This window comes from Diorhabda sublineata, chromosome 4 (genome assembly GCF_026230105.1).
Source record: "Diorhabda sublineata isolate icDioSubl1.1 chromosome 4, icDioSubl1.1, whole genome shotgun sequence".
NCBI classification, from domain to species: domain Eukaryota; kingdom Metazoa; phylum Arthropoda; class Insecta; order Coleoptera; family Chrysomelidae; genus Diorhabda; species Diorhabda sublineata.
In genome coordinates this window covers 6,789,603-6,801,991 of record NC_079477.1, presented here as the reverse complement: position 1 = coordinate 6,801,991, position 12,389 = coordinate 6,789,603, and the positions used below count along the sequence as shown (strand labels likewise).

The 12,389-nt window shown below is 33.2% G+C and overlaps 1 protein-coding gene across 2 annotated transcripts in view; it reads left to right on the top strand.

The window, feature by feature from the left end:
• The window catches only part of LOC130442371 (protein unc-80 homolog), a 63,029-nt gene that overhangs the window by 32,152 nt on the left and 18,488 nt on the right, over positions 1-12,389 (top strand). Inside the window, exons 31-45 of one of the 2 annotated variants that reach the window (XM_056776427.1) lie at positions 771-1,269; positions 1,319-1,466; positions 1,529-1,776; positions 1,831-2,038; positions 2,093-2,279; positions 2,433-2,646; positions 2,812-3,016; positions 3,095-3,227; positions 3,292-3,432; positions 3,486-3,785; positions 4,672-4,906; positions 5,759-5,954; positions 6,796-7,014; positions 7,479-7,624; positions 10,909-11,236. In XM_056776427.1, the coding sequence (XP_056632405.1) occupies positions 771-1,269; positions 1,319-1,466; positions 1,529-1,776; positions 1,831-2,038; positions 2,093-2,279; positions 2,433-2,646; positions 2,812-3,016; positions 3,095-3,227; positions 3,292-3,432; positions 3,486-3,785; positions 4,672-4,906; positions 5,759-5,954; positions 6,796-7,014; positions 7,479-7,624; positions 10,909-11,236 (3,407 nt within the window). Of the gene's footprint in view, positions 1-770; positions 1,270-1,318; positions 1,467-1,528; positions 1,777-1,830; positions 2,039-2,092; positions 2,280-2,432; positions 2,647-2,811; positions 3,017-3,094; positions 3,228-3,291; positions 3,433-3,485; positions 3,786-4,671; positions 4,907-5,758; positions 5,955-6,795; positions 7,015-7,478; positions 7,625-10,896; positions 11,237-12,389 lie in introns of both variants that reach the window. The other variant, XM_056776426.1, reaches the window with a different exon arrangement.

Sequence of the window (12,389 nt, the reverse complement as noted above, 5' to 3'; positions counted from 1 at the left end):
CATTCTTTACAGGCAACAAATATATATCCCTCTAAAAAGTATTATTAAATTTTTTTCTTCAGTTTTAAAAATCGAATTCAAATTACATCCTTAACTTTTGAACAGCTGTTAATTTGAAATATCATTTTTGCCAATTCTTCTTCAATTTCAAGATGGAAAACTCTACAAAATAAATGCCATAGTGTGCCAGTTTTTTTTAATAATCGAGCTCTCAGTGGAATTTATCTGTATATACCATATATATATATACTATATACCATAATTTTCTTATAGTTGATGCTAAATCAAAAAGAAAGAACTTTTTGCAAGCCTTCTGATTTTTGGAATGATAGAAGTGCATAATTTGAATATATAAGTTTACTATTTTTACGTTTGCCATTTGAATTATTTTGGAAAATGGAGAGATGGAATAAGATTTTATCTAATCTTCATCAAATTACTACAGTTGCAAGAATAAAAGTCTTTCTTTAAGGCTTCTTCCGAAATAGGTATAATCTGTTCTATAATAGTATTCTCAATGTCATGGAAAGATTCCTTGTATCACATTTTTTATTATCAGCTAAAGCTAGAAATTTTCTCTTAATCAGGCGTCTGCTTAATGTGTATTCTGCATATATTGCATTTACTGCAATATGTTATTACATTCTAATAATATGATAATGATAATAATAATGATAAAATAAGGACATGATTTGTAGAACTACGTTTTGAAGATTTATGTGATATTTTTTACTAGTTATTTCTACAAGTTTTTATATAATTTTGTGTAGGGAAGATTCCTGATTCAGTGAAACGCACAGATTCCATTCAATCTAAAAGAAAAGTTAGTTCCATATCGGATAGAAGCGATACTTCTGAACCTGGAGCACCAGGGGAGGTTAGTGGTGAAGAATCACCTGGTGTTCTAAGCGATGAACAGCCTCCCGAAAGTCCAAGCGACAGTAATGACACTGACGACACTTCAAAGCATATGCCGTGGCTAAAAACTATGATCCAAGTATCTAATTCTCTTTACTATTATTGCCCTCATCAAAATTTTTGTCATCCTTTTTGCTATAGAAGAGTTATGAGAGGATGTAGTAGACTTATTAAAGCGGTAAGGAAAGTGTATGGTGAAGAATTCGGAATATTGGAGGATAGATTGTGTATGGATTTTGGCGATAAAAAGAAGACTAAGAAAGAAAAGGGACAGAATAGAAAAGTATCAGATCAAACTAGCTCAACCGTATCCCCGATTAGAAGAAAAGATAGTGTTGGGAAAAAAGATAAGTAAGTGATTCATATAACTATGGAAGAAAACTTACTTTATATTTTTTAGAATTGATAAAAATACTGACCAGCTGGGTAAAATGTATTCCAAAGATTCTTCTCGCGATATTATAGATTCTGATGCAGGAGATCAAAAAACTACTTCTGTCAAAAAACCTGAGGAAACGCCTCTTATTTTAAAATATATTAAAGCCCAAGTAAGTTCAATTTGGTACTTATACTATATCTATGAGTGGAAAAATATAAGTTCATATTTTAGGTTAAAGACGCCTTCCATTCCCATTTAGCAGTATTACTCAAAGGAGCAGTAATTCTAAACGAAGATAATTTTCAAGAAATTATTCCGGTAGCTTGGGAATTACTTCTTGAACCAAATCAGGAAGTTACGGCTTGCGCAGCTTCCATTTTTATACTCGGAGCTGTTAAATCTCCTCAAACAGCATCCGATATAATGCAACACGGTCTTTCACATCCTGATTGCTCTACTAGAATTAATGCTATACTACGGTTAGTTGAAAGAATAATTTTCCATAGGTGTTCATGAAATTGATGATATTTTAGTTTCCAAGTGTTATGGAAGATGAGATACCAAGTATGGCCAAGAATGGAAGAAAACGCCCAATTACTTTTCAAAGTACCACCACCTGGTATTGAATTCACTTTACCGTCACCAAAAATCGGTATCGAATCCTTGGATGTAGTAGATTCTCCTTGGGAATTGCTAGTTAAAACAAAAGTTGAAGAAGTTACTATTAATCAAGAAAGACATGTAAGTGGCTTAGCTATCTTTTGGATTAAATTGATCACATATTTAATGTTCTAGAGATCACTAGTTACAGCTACAAAAACTAGAAAAAAGCAACAAACTGAGCTGATAAAAATGGCGTTACAAGCACAAGATGATAAGAAAAGGGAAGAACGAGAAAACTTTTTGATTACAACAATTCCAATTACAATGCAAGCTGCACATGAACCAAGTTTGTATCATACCAGCGAAGAACATGAAGAAGGTAGGTTATTTCAAGAAAAACTATAATCATACAGTTCCTATTCATAATTAGTGGCTTAGTTATCTCTGAGTTCTTTCTAAAAGTTTATTGTTGAATAACTATAAAATTTCGATAATTACATAGTATAACATTTAAAGTTTTATTAAATTCTAGTTGATGATGAACAAGCTGATGGACAACCTAGGAATACCGGTCATCATCTCCATTCCGCTCATTCTTTATTCCCTTCTTGTCTGTGTTCTGCAGTTGTTCAGATAATAAATCTCTTAGACGACGCAGCAGTTTCCGCAGATGGAAATGCAGTATATGAAGTAGCATATCAAGTTATTTGGACATGTTTGGTGGAAGACAGTGCTTTATTTCTGAGGTAATCCATTTTAGATTTGGTATTTTTTTATAACGACCATTAACTATTAATATTCATACATGTTCAAATAAATTAGGTAGTTGGTTGACTTTAAGGGCCATTGTCACCGCTTTTGACGATGAAAGCAATGTTGACACTACCTTTCTAACTTGAATATTATTTTAGGTATATTCTGGAAAGACTTACGAGAGAAAAACAAGAATTAATGTTCAAAATATTGAGACATTTGATAAGATTCATTCCGAAGCTACCACAACAAGCAGCTTTTGCTCTTTATAATTATATTATAGGTTATGTTATGTTTTACGTAAGAACGCCGCATGAAGATGGTCAAAAGCTTATTGGAGCTGCTCTCTCACTTTTATGGATGGTAAGACCAAATAATCATATTAATTGAAATAATTTTAAATGAAATTCAATTAATTATTAATTGAAAACATATTTGTAGGTAGTTCACAGCGTTCATGGTATTATGTTCAAAGATCTCAAGCAAATATTAAGGAAGGAACAATGTGATGCATCAATTTTACTTACTGCTAATGTTCCTTCGGCAAAAAAGATTATCGTACACGGTCCGCAAGGTAATATTAAATCAGTGTTTTCATATTATGGAATCTATAACTTTTTACACAATTTTTATTTTAGATCCTGATGCGGGAGGTATCCCTTCGCAATTTCCAGTTCAAGAAGATACCCAATTTTGTCAAATCTTAAGAGAGGGATTAGATTTTTTCGGAATTGAAGAATCTAAACATAAAGAATTCTTTTTGGTCGATTATAAAACTCGTGAGTATCATACATTGAACATTCCACTTTATAAGACATTTTGATTATTGTAGATCAAATTAGAAATCCTTCGTCATATGTCCGCGATTATTATTTTTTCAAAAGATCACAGTATCCACAATTGGAATTGGTTCATATGAAGCCTGATGTTGCATTTAACGCGTTGCAAAAACAAGAACTTCTTCACAAGTTCGTTGAAATCGGTAAAGTTCTTCTTACATGGGCGATATTGAAAAACGTAGATATGGTGGTGCAAAGGGTTGTTTTTCTACATGAAGAACTTATGAAACTTCCTTCTTTCCCAAGAAAAGCTCTTGAATCTGATTTGGATCTATATAAAAGCGGACCATTAGGTAAGTTAACATCGACATTTTATTTATGTATAAACAAAACAAAGTTGTTCCAATGTCATATATATTTATCCAAACAAACGTTACATTAAAAAGTTTGAATCTCAATAGTCCAAAAAAACTAAGAGAATCTTGAGAGACCAGTAGTCTAACATGTTATTTCATTAAGTGGAAAGATTTAAATCTTACAATTGTATGGATGAATATGTGGGCAGAGAAAGCTGCAAAACATCTAAAAGGACTCAAGATATTTAACGACTATGCACGATTCTAGATTTCTTTGGCTACTTTCAAAGACTCCGAAAGAAACAAAAAGAGTTTACAATGCTATTATGGTTAAAAAATGATTATGAATTCTTTTGGAATCATTAAAAGCAGCAAAAGGAACATAGAGTCGTGCAAGATCGCTTTGACGTTAATCATTTAGGTGTATGGTTATAAAAGCTAGATAATTTTATATTGTGTTTAGATTGTGTTTGGGAAGCTCACGAAAATATTTGAGAGATAATGAATAATTCACGACAAGTTTGGTAAACATGCTTCTAGGGACGTTTTGGGGTAAGATACCTATTCAGTAATAATTCGGTTGGCGATTTAAAATAAGATCAATGACGTGAATTGTGATATTGTTCCAAGAGATGCATGAATTGAAATCGGAATTATTGAATTGAAAGAGAATCGAAAGTCTCAACTTGTTAAGGTTAGTTCTAAAAGATGTTTTGTCGTTTTCCTTTTTTTGGGGAGAATAGAAGTCTATGTAGCTATTTGTTCTATAAGATTTAAACAGATCAAAATAATTTTGTTTTATTTAATAGTAAATATGTACCATGAATAGAAAAAATTATCTTAACTCACAAAACGATTTCAATCTCAAGTGCGATTGTTTCAGGAAAAGAACTTCTTGGTTTGGACGTCTTACATAAATTTATGTGGGTGAGACTTATAGCAAGAATGTTCGAGGCTATGGCAGGAAATTTCGCTTATTCAGGAGATATTCATCTATTTGTGAATGTTTTGAATGGAGCGTTAGTTCTGCATTCTGAAGATGCTTGTATTTTAAGATACGTTACAGCGACTTATATAAACGCCGCTTTTCATTTCAAAAATATATTTTCAACAAATGGGTAAGTAAGTGATTAATCAAATAGTTATACTTTTTCTGATTAATTCAACCTCTTCATCATATCAAAAGTATTTTCCAAGGTATGTTTTTATAGCAATAATTAATATATTTTTTCAAACATTTCAACAATTCATCAACTTGTTTCCTAAACATATTTCCAGCTTTTTCCCTTATCTTGTCAGATATATTTTTCATGCTTCTATATTATTATGATTATCATATACCCCACTCAGCTTGGGGCTGGTAGCATTTACTTATCCCAGATATCAAAAAGATAAGGCTCATTCCTCGAAAACTGGTTTACTGTGTGTCAAGTACTTAATATCGCAGCAATTTACATATGTAAGAGTTAAGATATTTTCTATTACTTTATCAATGACTTCATGACCATCATTCTCCCCATTTTGAATGATTAATACAAAGTATATTTTACTCTATTTTTTTTATTCTGGATGTATTACTATTTGAAATTCTCTTCTGAACCGGAGTATATATTTTCTGATACAAAGTTGTTTTTCAATCACACACTCTTAAATATGCGAATATCAGAAAAAATTTTGATGCGATGGCTTTAGCTTGGGAGCTACCATCTTGAATCTGACCAAGTGTATGTCTTTACTTGAATAGAATTATTTTGGCATGATTTTCCAAAGGCTAAAAACCACAAATCTTTAATGACGACGGGCGTTTCAAACTTATCTAAACACGATGTGTCAAAATGGTGATGCCGTCTTTGGAAATCGATGCAACTGCACGTCTCCATGCAGTTGGTGACGGTCTTATTCAAAATGGTGGCATGCATTCTCTTTAACTGGAAACTAAAACAAATAGGTTGATGTAAAACAATTTTCAGATATCTATTAATCATGCCGACTTTATTGAAAATCTACTCCAATCATCAGACAAATAAGTTGGTGACTACCACAATCGAATATGCTGTGAAACAATTTTATCTGATGAATAGGAAACCATTTATTTTGCAAATGTTTGGTTCCGTTTCCGCCATGTTGGATACTGATGAGGAAGGAACTTACGGCGATGCTCATAAGGTAAAATTAATCTTTCCAATCCGCGAATATAGATGTTATAGCGTTTGCTACAAGGATTGTCTGAAAAGTTTCCAACTTAACAAAGAAGCAAGATATTTTTTTCCATTATAATTTTTATTCTTTAAAATAATCTCCTTATAAGCCTGTACACTGAATCCAGCTATGTTCTAACCTTAAAACGGTGACGTTTGATGAAATATGAGTTGTTCTCATGGAAAAGTAGTAAATTTCAGTCCTTTCTAGTTTGTTAGCCTGCTTCTATAGCGATTTTAGTCAGATAACATGTTTATGATTACATTGTAACCGATTTAAATGCTGCTGGACATATTTGGGATTAAAGAGGCTCTATTTGTTACCTGTCACTAATAGGTGAAGCTATACATTTTGAAATACAAGTCTTCTCAAGAAAATAATTGATCACTTTTCAAATTCATCATCCTATACATAAATGCACTTTGGTAACCGAAGCATCCAGATCTTATAAACTTGATCCAATCATGTTTTGGAATGCAAAAAATTCATGAATTGCTTCATCTATCTCATGTGTCTTCTTGAAACGGTCATCCTATGAATATTTATTTACGTTGAAGAATAAGCAGAAATTATATATCGCCAAATAAGTCGCCAAATAACGGTATTTTAAAATGCAGAGTTGCCACCTCTAACTAGTTTCGTGGTATCTCAAAATATACAGAGAGGCTCTCCTAGTTCTTAAAGTAGGTACAAAAAGTTTTTTATAACAAAAGAGATATCATCATCCATGGAAATTGGTCAAATAAACAGTATATTAGAATATATATATTATCAGATATTACTACATTCAAATGACATTTTATTTTAGATTCAATCTAGTTGTTTATTCAACCTCCTAATGAGTCTGGAAACGCCATCTCCAGATCCATTGAACATAGCAGAATTGGTCAAAGAAGAAAAACCTTTAAAAGCAATCGATTTTTGCTACCACGACGAGAACGAAATGGTTACCATATTGGACTGTATTTCAATGTGTGTTATGGTAGTTTCCTACTCATCTGAAAGTGTTAGAGGTTACCAGATGCTGGTATGTATGAATTAATACCAATAAAAACTAGCACATATCTTTAGCAAATTGTCATAAAACCTCTTTCAAACTTCCGAGTTTTCGTAGCATATTTCAAACAAAAATTTTTATTTTAATTATTAATATTAATAAAGTCATGTATCACAATCTATATAGAAGTCATAGCGCAAAATATAGTGTGAAATGTAACAAATTTCTCCATATGAAATTTCAACTTAATAGGTTAATTGACTAAATTTGAAAATTTGGTCAATTAATTCTTTAATCGATTCATATTGTCATCGGGAGTAAGTATACAAAATTTCAAGTTGATTGTTTAACGGGAAGTTAGTTAAATATTGATTACAAAATTTTTACCATACAAAAAAACTGTGTGAGTTGAAGGAATAATGGTAATGAATTAAAATATGTTTCTGTAGTAAAGCATGTTATTCGTCACCCAACGATTCTCATATTCATTTTAGATAATATTAGAAGCAATATTACCCTGCTACGTCAAACAAATTCAATTACCAACGTACAACAAAGAAGGCAAGAAGGAAAAGGATATCATAAATCAACTTGCTGTGGCCATAAAAACTTTGGTCAATAACTGCGAATCTCTTACTAAGTAAATATCAATTCATCCACTATAATGGCTGAGACACACTTGTCATACACCTCTCCGATCCGACTCCGGTCCGATCTTGTTCCAAAGAACTGATCGGTGCGGAATCGGAAGGGGTTAGCACACATATCCTACACGCTTCCGAGTTCTTTCCGATTTCCAGCTCTGGTTCGATACATTCGCCACTTTTGGCAGTCTCGATTCAATTAAACTCGCGAAAGGCTATGTTCAGAAATATAGCAACTACGATTTAGCCATGGTGGCAATTTGTTTAGAAGAGAAAGAAGAAGAAAATCCTAGAGATTTCATGGAGAACAGAGGAAAACACAGATTTTGGGTACATTCTGTTTGGAAAAGAAAATCCGTAAAAGGAGAATATTCTACACTTTTACCTCATCTGCTAGATGCCGAGACAAAATTTTACCAATATTTTAGAATGTCGTTGGCGGCGTTTAACCTATTGGAACTTAAGCTCCAAGAAACTTTGTCTAAGCAAGGCACATATTTCAGACAAGCAATCACTTCTGGACACCGCTTGGCATTCTAATCATCGAATATTGTGTTTATGCGTCTACTTTGTATGTAATAAGTAAGGATAATATTTAATCTGTTCTGTACCTTTGACATTTAATTTCTTTTTTCCAGATCATTACTTTGTAGTCGGCGTTTCGGTACTGCTCCTTTGTCTAGTCATACAGTACTGGATATTTCTTCACTTCCTCAATAAACTCTTCCGGTTTTATACCCAACATTATTGCCAATTTAGTAACAAAAACTCAAAAATATTATCACAAATTCCAACCGACACTCGTTCTGCAGCCGTGAAACGAATAGCATGCACGATCGTATGCGTGATCGGAGTCGTGTAGGACTGGGATCGGACACGTGTCGCAAAGGTGTGAACCAAGCTGTTCAAACTCTAGTATCATTTCCCTCTCAGGCTCGTTCGAGTGTATGATCGTAGTCGGATCGGAAGGATGCATGATAGATGTGTACCGGCCTTAAGTGGGGCCGGAAAGTAATGTCGATATTTGATTGTCATTTGTTAGCTCACTGTGTACTTAATGTGATTTGTTTCAATCAAAAGTGGCCTAAAGTCGAGACGGTTTAGCAACAGTAACATATGAAAGGATCTTATAAATAAGAAATTGAAGAAATAATTGAATATCAGACTTTTTTGCAATTTGCAGTGGAATAGCCAGCCAAATATCATCAGAGCATATTCGGCTCGTGCTTCGTAAATTAGTAACGCAACCAAAAACATTTTCGATGTGTATAAAATACATTAGACGTTCTTAAAAGCCAAAGATAGTTCACTAAGCCCACATTCGTTTATTTTGATGTCACTGACTCCTATGAATCAAGAAGGTCAACAACATTAGACAACGATAAGCCAAGGGAAGAAATGGAAGAAAATCCATGTCAGGACCTCTCAGCCACCCTTAACCCAAAGACTTTACCACAACGAACAGTACGATCTACTTTCATTAACCCCCACAATTTAATTTTCTGACGTCACAAATTACAGCAAACCTGTCGCCATCCTAAGAAAGCTTTTATCTTGGCTATATCGACAAAAACAATGGTCATATTAAATAAAAAGTTTATTTAATATTTCTCCAATCTTTTGACCTGATATTTTGCTCCGTTTTAATTTTTTAGCTCTTTGGTTATAATTTTTTTTAATCTTAGTTAGCTATTCACATTTCATTCATCATATATTCACACACGTTTATTAGCTACTCAAATATTATTTCACAACTAATCATCTGAAAACTTTACTCACCTTTCAACATTTTCTGTGAAATATTGAACTTTTCTTTCAAGTTAAATTCGAAGTTCCAAAGTTTCTGCTTAAATTCGGAGCCGACTTATGTCATCTATTTTTTGTAATATTTTGTGATTTTTTCAGAGGTGTTGTCGGTAGAAAAGTTATCCGAATTGGAATGAGATTCTTCTTAATAGTTATAGCCACAGCATCTGTTACAGTTATACGTAAAGTATTCTTCGATTCGTCTTGATTACTGCTATCGCTTTCATAAGTGCGTAATTTCACATGTTCTCCGCCGAAACGTACTTTCCAGGTATCCTTCTTGCTGCTTCTTCATAATCACTTTCACTATCATAATTCAGTACCTTAATAACACCATACTTTGATTTAGCTTCTATCTCTCCAGGATTACCCACTATGCTATTTGGTCTACTTTCCTCGTAAACTTTCATAGTAATCGCTGATCCAGTCTTGAGCGTTATTTCAGTTACTGGAATTACTTTATCTTCTACAGCTTTATCACTGCTCCAGTTATCGTTTTCGCTGAACATTATATCTGTGTCGCTATAATCTATAGGAAGACCATAAATTTCACAGATTTCTTAAAATTGTCGATACCTCTCCAATCCGATTAGATATTTGAACCTCTCATCACTAAGATTGTATCTTAAAATAATGTATTCAAAATCTATTATAAAAATAATGGAAACTGTAATCGAAATAATCACTGTACTGTGGCTAGGGGTATTAGGTTCTATGAGAGTGGTTCAAATATAAACCACAATTTGTGAATAAAGGCGCGAAAAATTTTAGGTCGTAAAGTAGCTGTACTGGATGTTAGACAGGTCTGTTACCAAGCGTAGCGAATAGCTAAGACTGTGGAACCTCGATTTTTAGTGTACTTCTAGCGAGAAGGGCGTAAATTTAACAAAAATTACTTAAGAAATTCGAGGATCAGTGTATGGAAGTTGTTACTCTTTCTGGAAAGGTGTAGAAGTAGTGACAAATTAGCCACTTGCGCGGCGCTCATGTTGGAAAACCGACGCATTGAGCATCAGCATAGATAGTATCAAACAAATAATTCTTGAACGGCGTTGAAAGAGGCATTGTATTGCAATTCGAGAGCAACGCGGAAATCCAATCCTTAGTGCGCGAATGGTAACTTAACAAGCCGAGAGATTTTTAGGAAAAAGGCAACCGATAGTTTCCAAAGAGGTAGCGAAAGTGTGACAAAGATTATATAGAACTATGCAACGCCTCTTTTAAATCCTAGATGACCTGATGAAACCTAAAGTGATAAAAATAATAACTTGCTACAAATTAATTCATTCGAATTGTATTTGAGACATTCCTTTCCGGTCCCTCTGTCTATTTGGAAGAATACGAGAACAAAATAATTTTTTTTCAGCTTGTATTTTTGATGTCAGAAAATAATAGTTTTCGAATTTTTCCAAAACAAAAACTGAGCTCATACCAAATGAATTTCTAATAATAAAAATAAAAGACATTTTTCAAGGAGCTACAACGGTCCATATCGATCAAGTCCCGAACACAAAGGGTCCAGTCAAAGGAACTACAGCCGCGGACCTTATTCGCCAGGTTTCGACTTCGAGGATGATTCACATTCGAAGTTTATGAGCGAGCATTCTAGAGCTAAAAGTATGTACGAACACGATGTCGAAGATTCGGAAGTACTAAGGGCGGAATACAGGAGACCGAGAGACGTTTTATTATCATTAGTCGGAGAGTTCGTATGCAGAGCCGCGACAAGACTACAAGATTTAAATAAGAAAAACAACAGTGATGGAAAAGTTGTGGAACTGTTGGATATCAAATCACATGTGGTAGGTTTGTGTGAATTTCTCATTACGCATTCCAAATTACTAGATAATTGGTTCTAGCAAAACAATTAAACTGACAAAAAACACTGGTTATTATAAAGGATTGTTTCCAGTTTATGTTGGTATAGAACAAATTGTTACCAGTTTCAAATAACTAAACACTTGTTTGTATGATATTCACTATTCAGGAAACCATATGCCCCAATACTTAAATTTACTTTCTCTTCGTATAAACTACGGTTTCTAGATATGATCATAAATTGTATGTTACATCTGAAAATGCTATTCCCCGTTAGTTGTTTTCAATAATCCTTGAGAGCTAGTATGAAATTTCGAATGGTGTTGTGGGTTGAGGATTCAATGAGACAAAAACACTTTGACAGTTTTATTCCTCATCCCACAACACCATTCGAAATTTCTAACGAGTTCAAATCTTTTTTTGTGAATTAGTATGATTAAGGCCTTGTTCCAATTTTTAGGGATATTTTTTTCTGGCCATATTTGTGTCATAACAACCATATTCTTGTTGTCTACTACACTTTTATTATTCTCCAAATGTTTTAAGAATTCTGTCACTTGAAATACATCGACTAGCAAAACTTCAACTTAACGTACGAGGTTTATCCAAAAATTATTGAGTTCTTTGTGGTATTTCAATTTTTCGACGCAATCTAGGATATCAATTTTCGCAATTACTTTTAGTGCTTTCGTTAGATTAGTTTCAACCTTTTGTGACATGTGTCATTTTTAATCTGGGAAAGAACCAAAAGTCTCAGGTAGCCACAAAACAATGTGAAAAATCTCGTCCAAAACTGTGGCAGCTTTCTTCTGACTGCGTTACGAAATCTTTTTAATACTTCATCTTTAGGAGCATACTAGCGGTATAAAATAATTAACAATTTTGTCTCTTTGTCCCAATTTGATTAACTTTTTTTGATATTGTACTATTTTTCTGATTTATTTATTCAATTTCTATTCGTGGGGTGAATTAATAAACACTGTCTCTTACGTTTTTAATTTATTTACCCACTATACACTACACTTAGCATTTAATAATTCAGTCATAACTATCACTTAAATATAACTTAAATTCTTCGATCACTTTGCTAATTCGTTCCATTCATCCACCATGACTTTTTATTATAGATTGAACCAA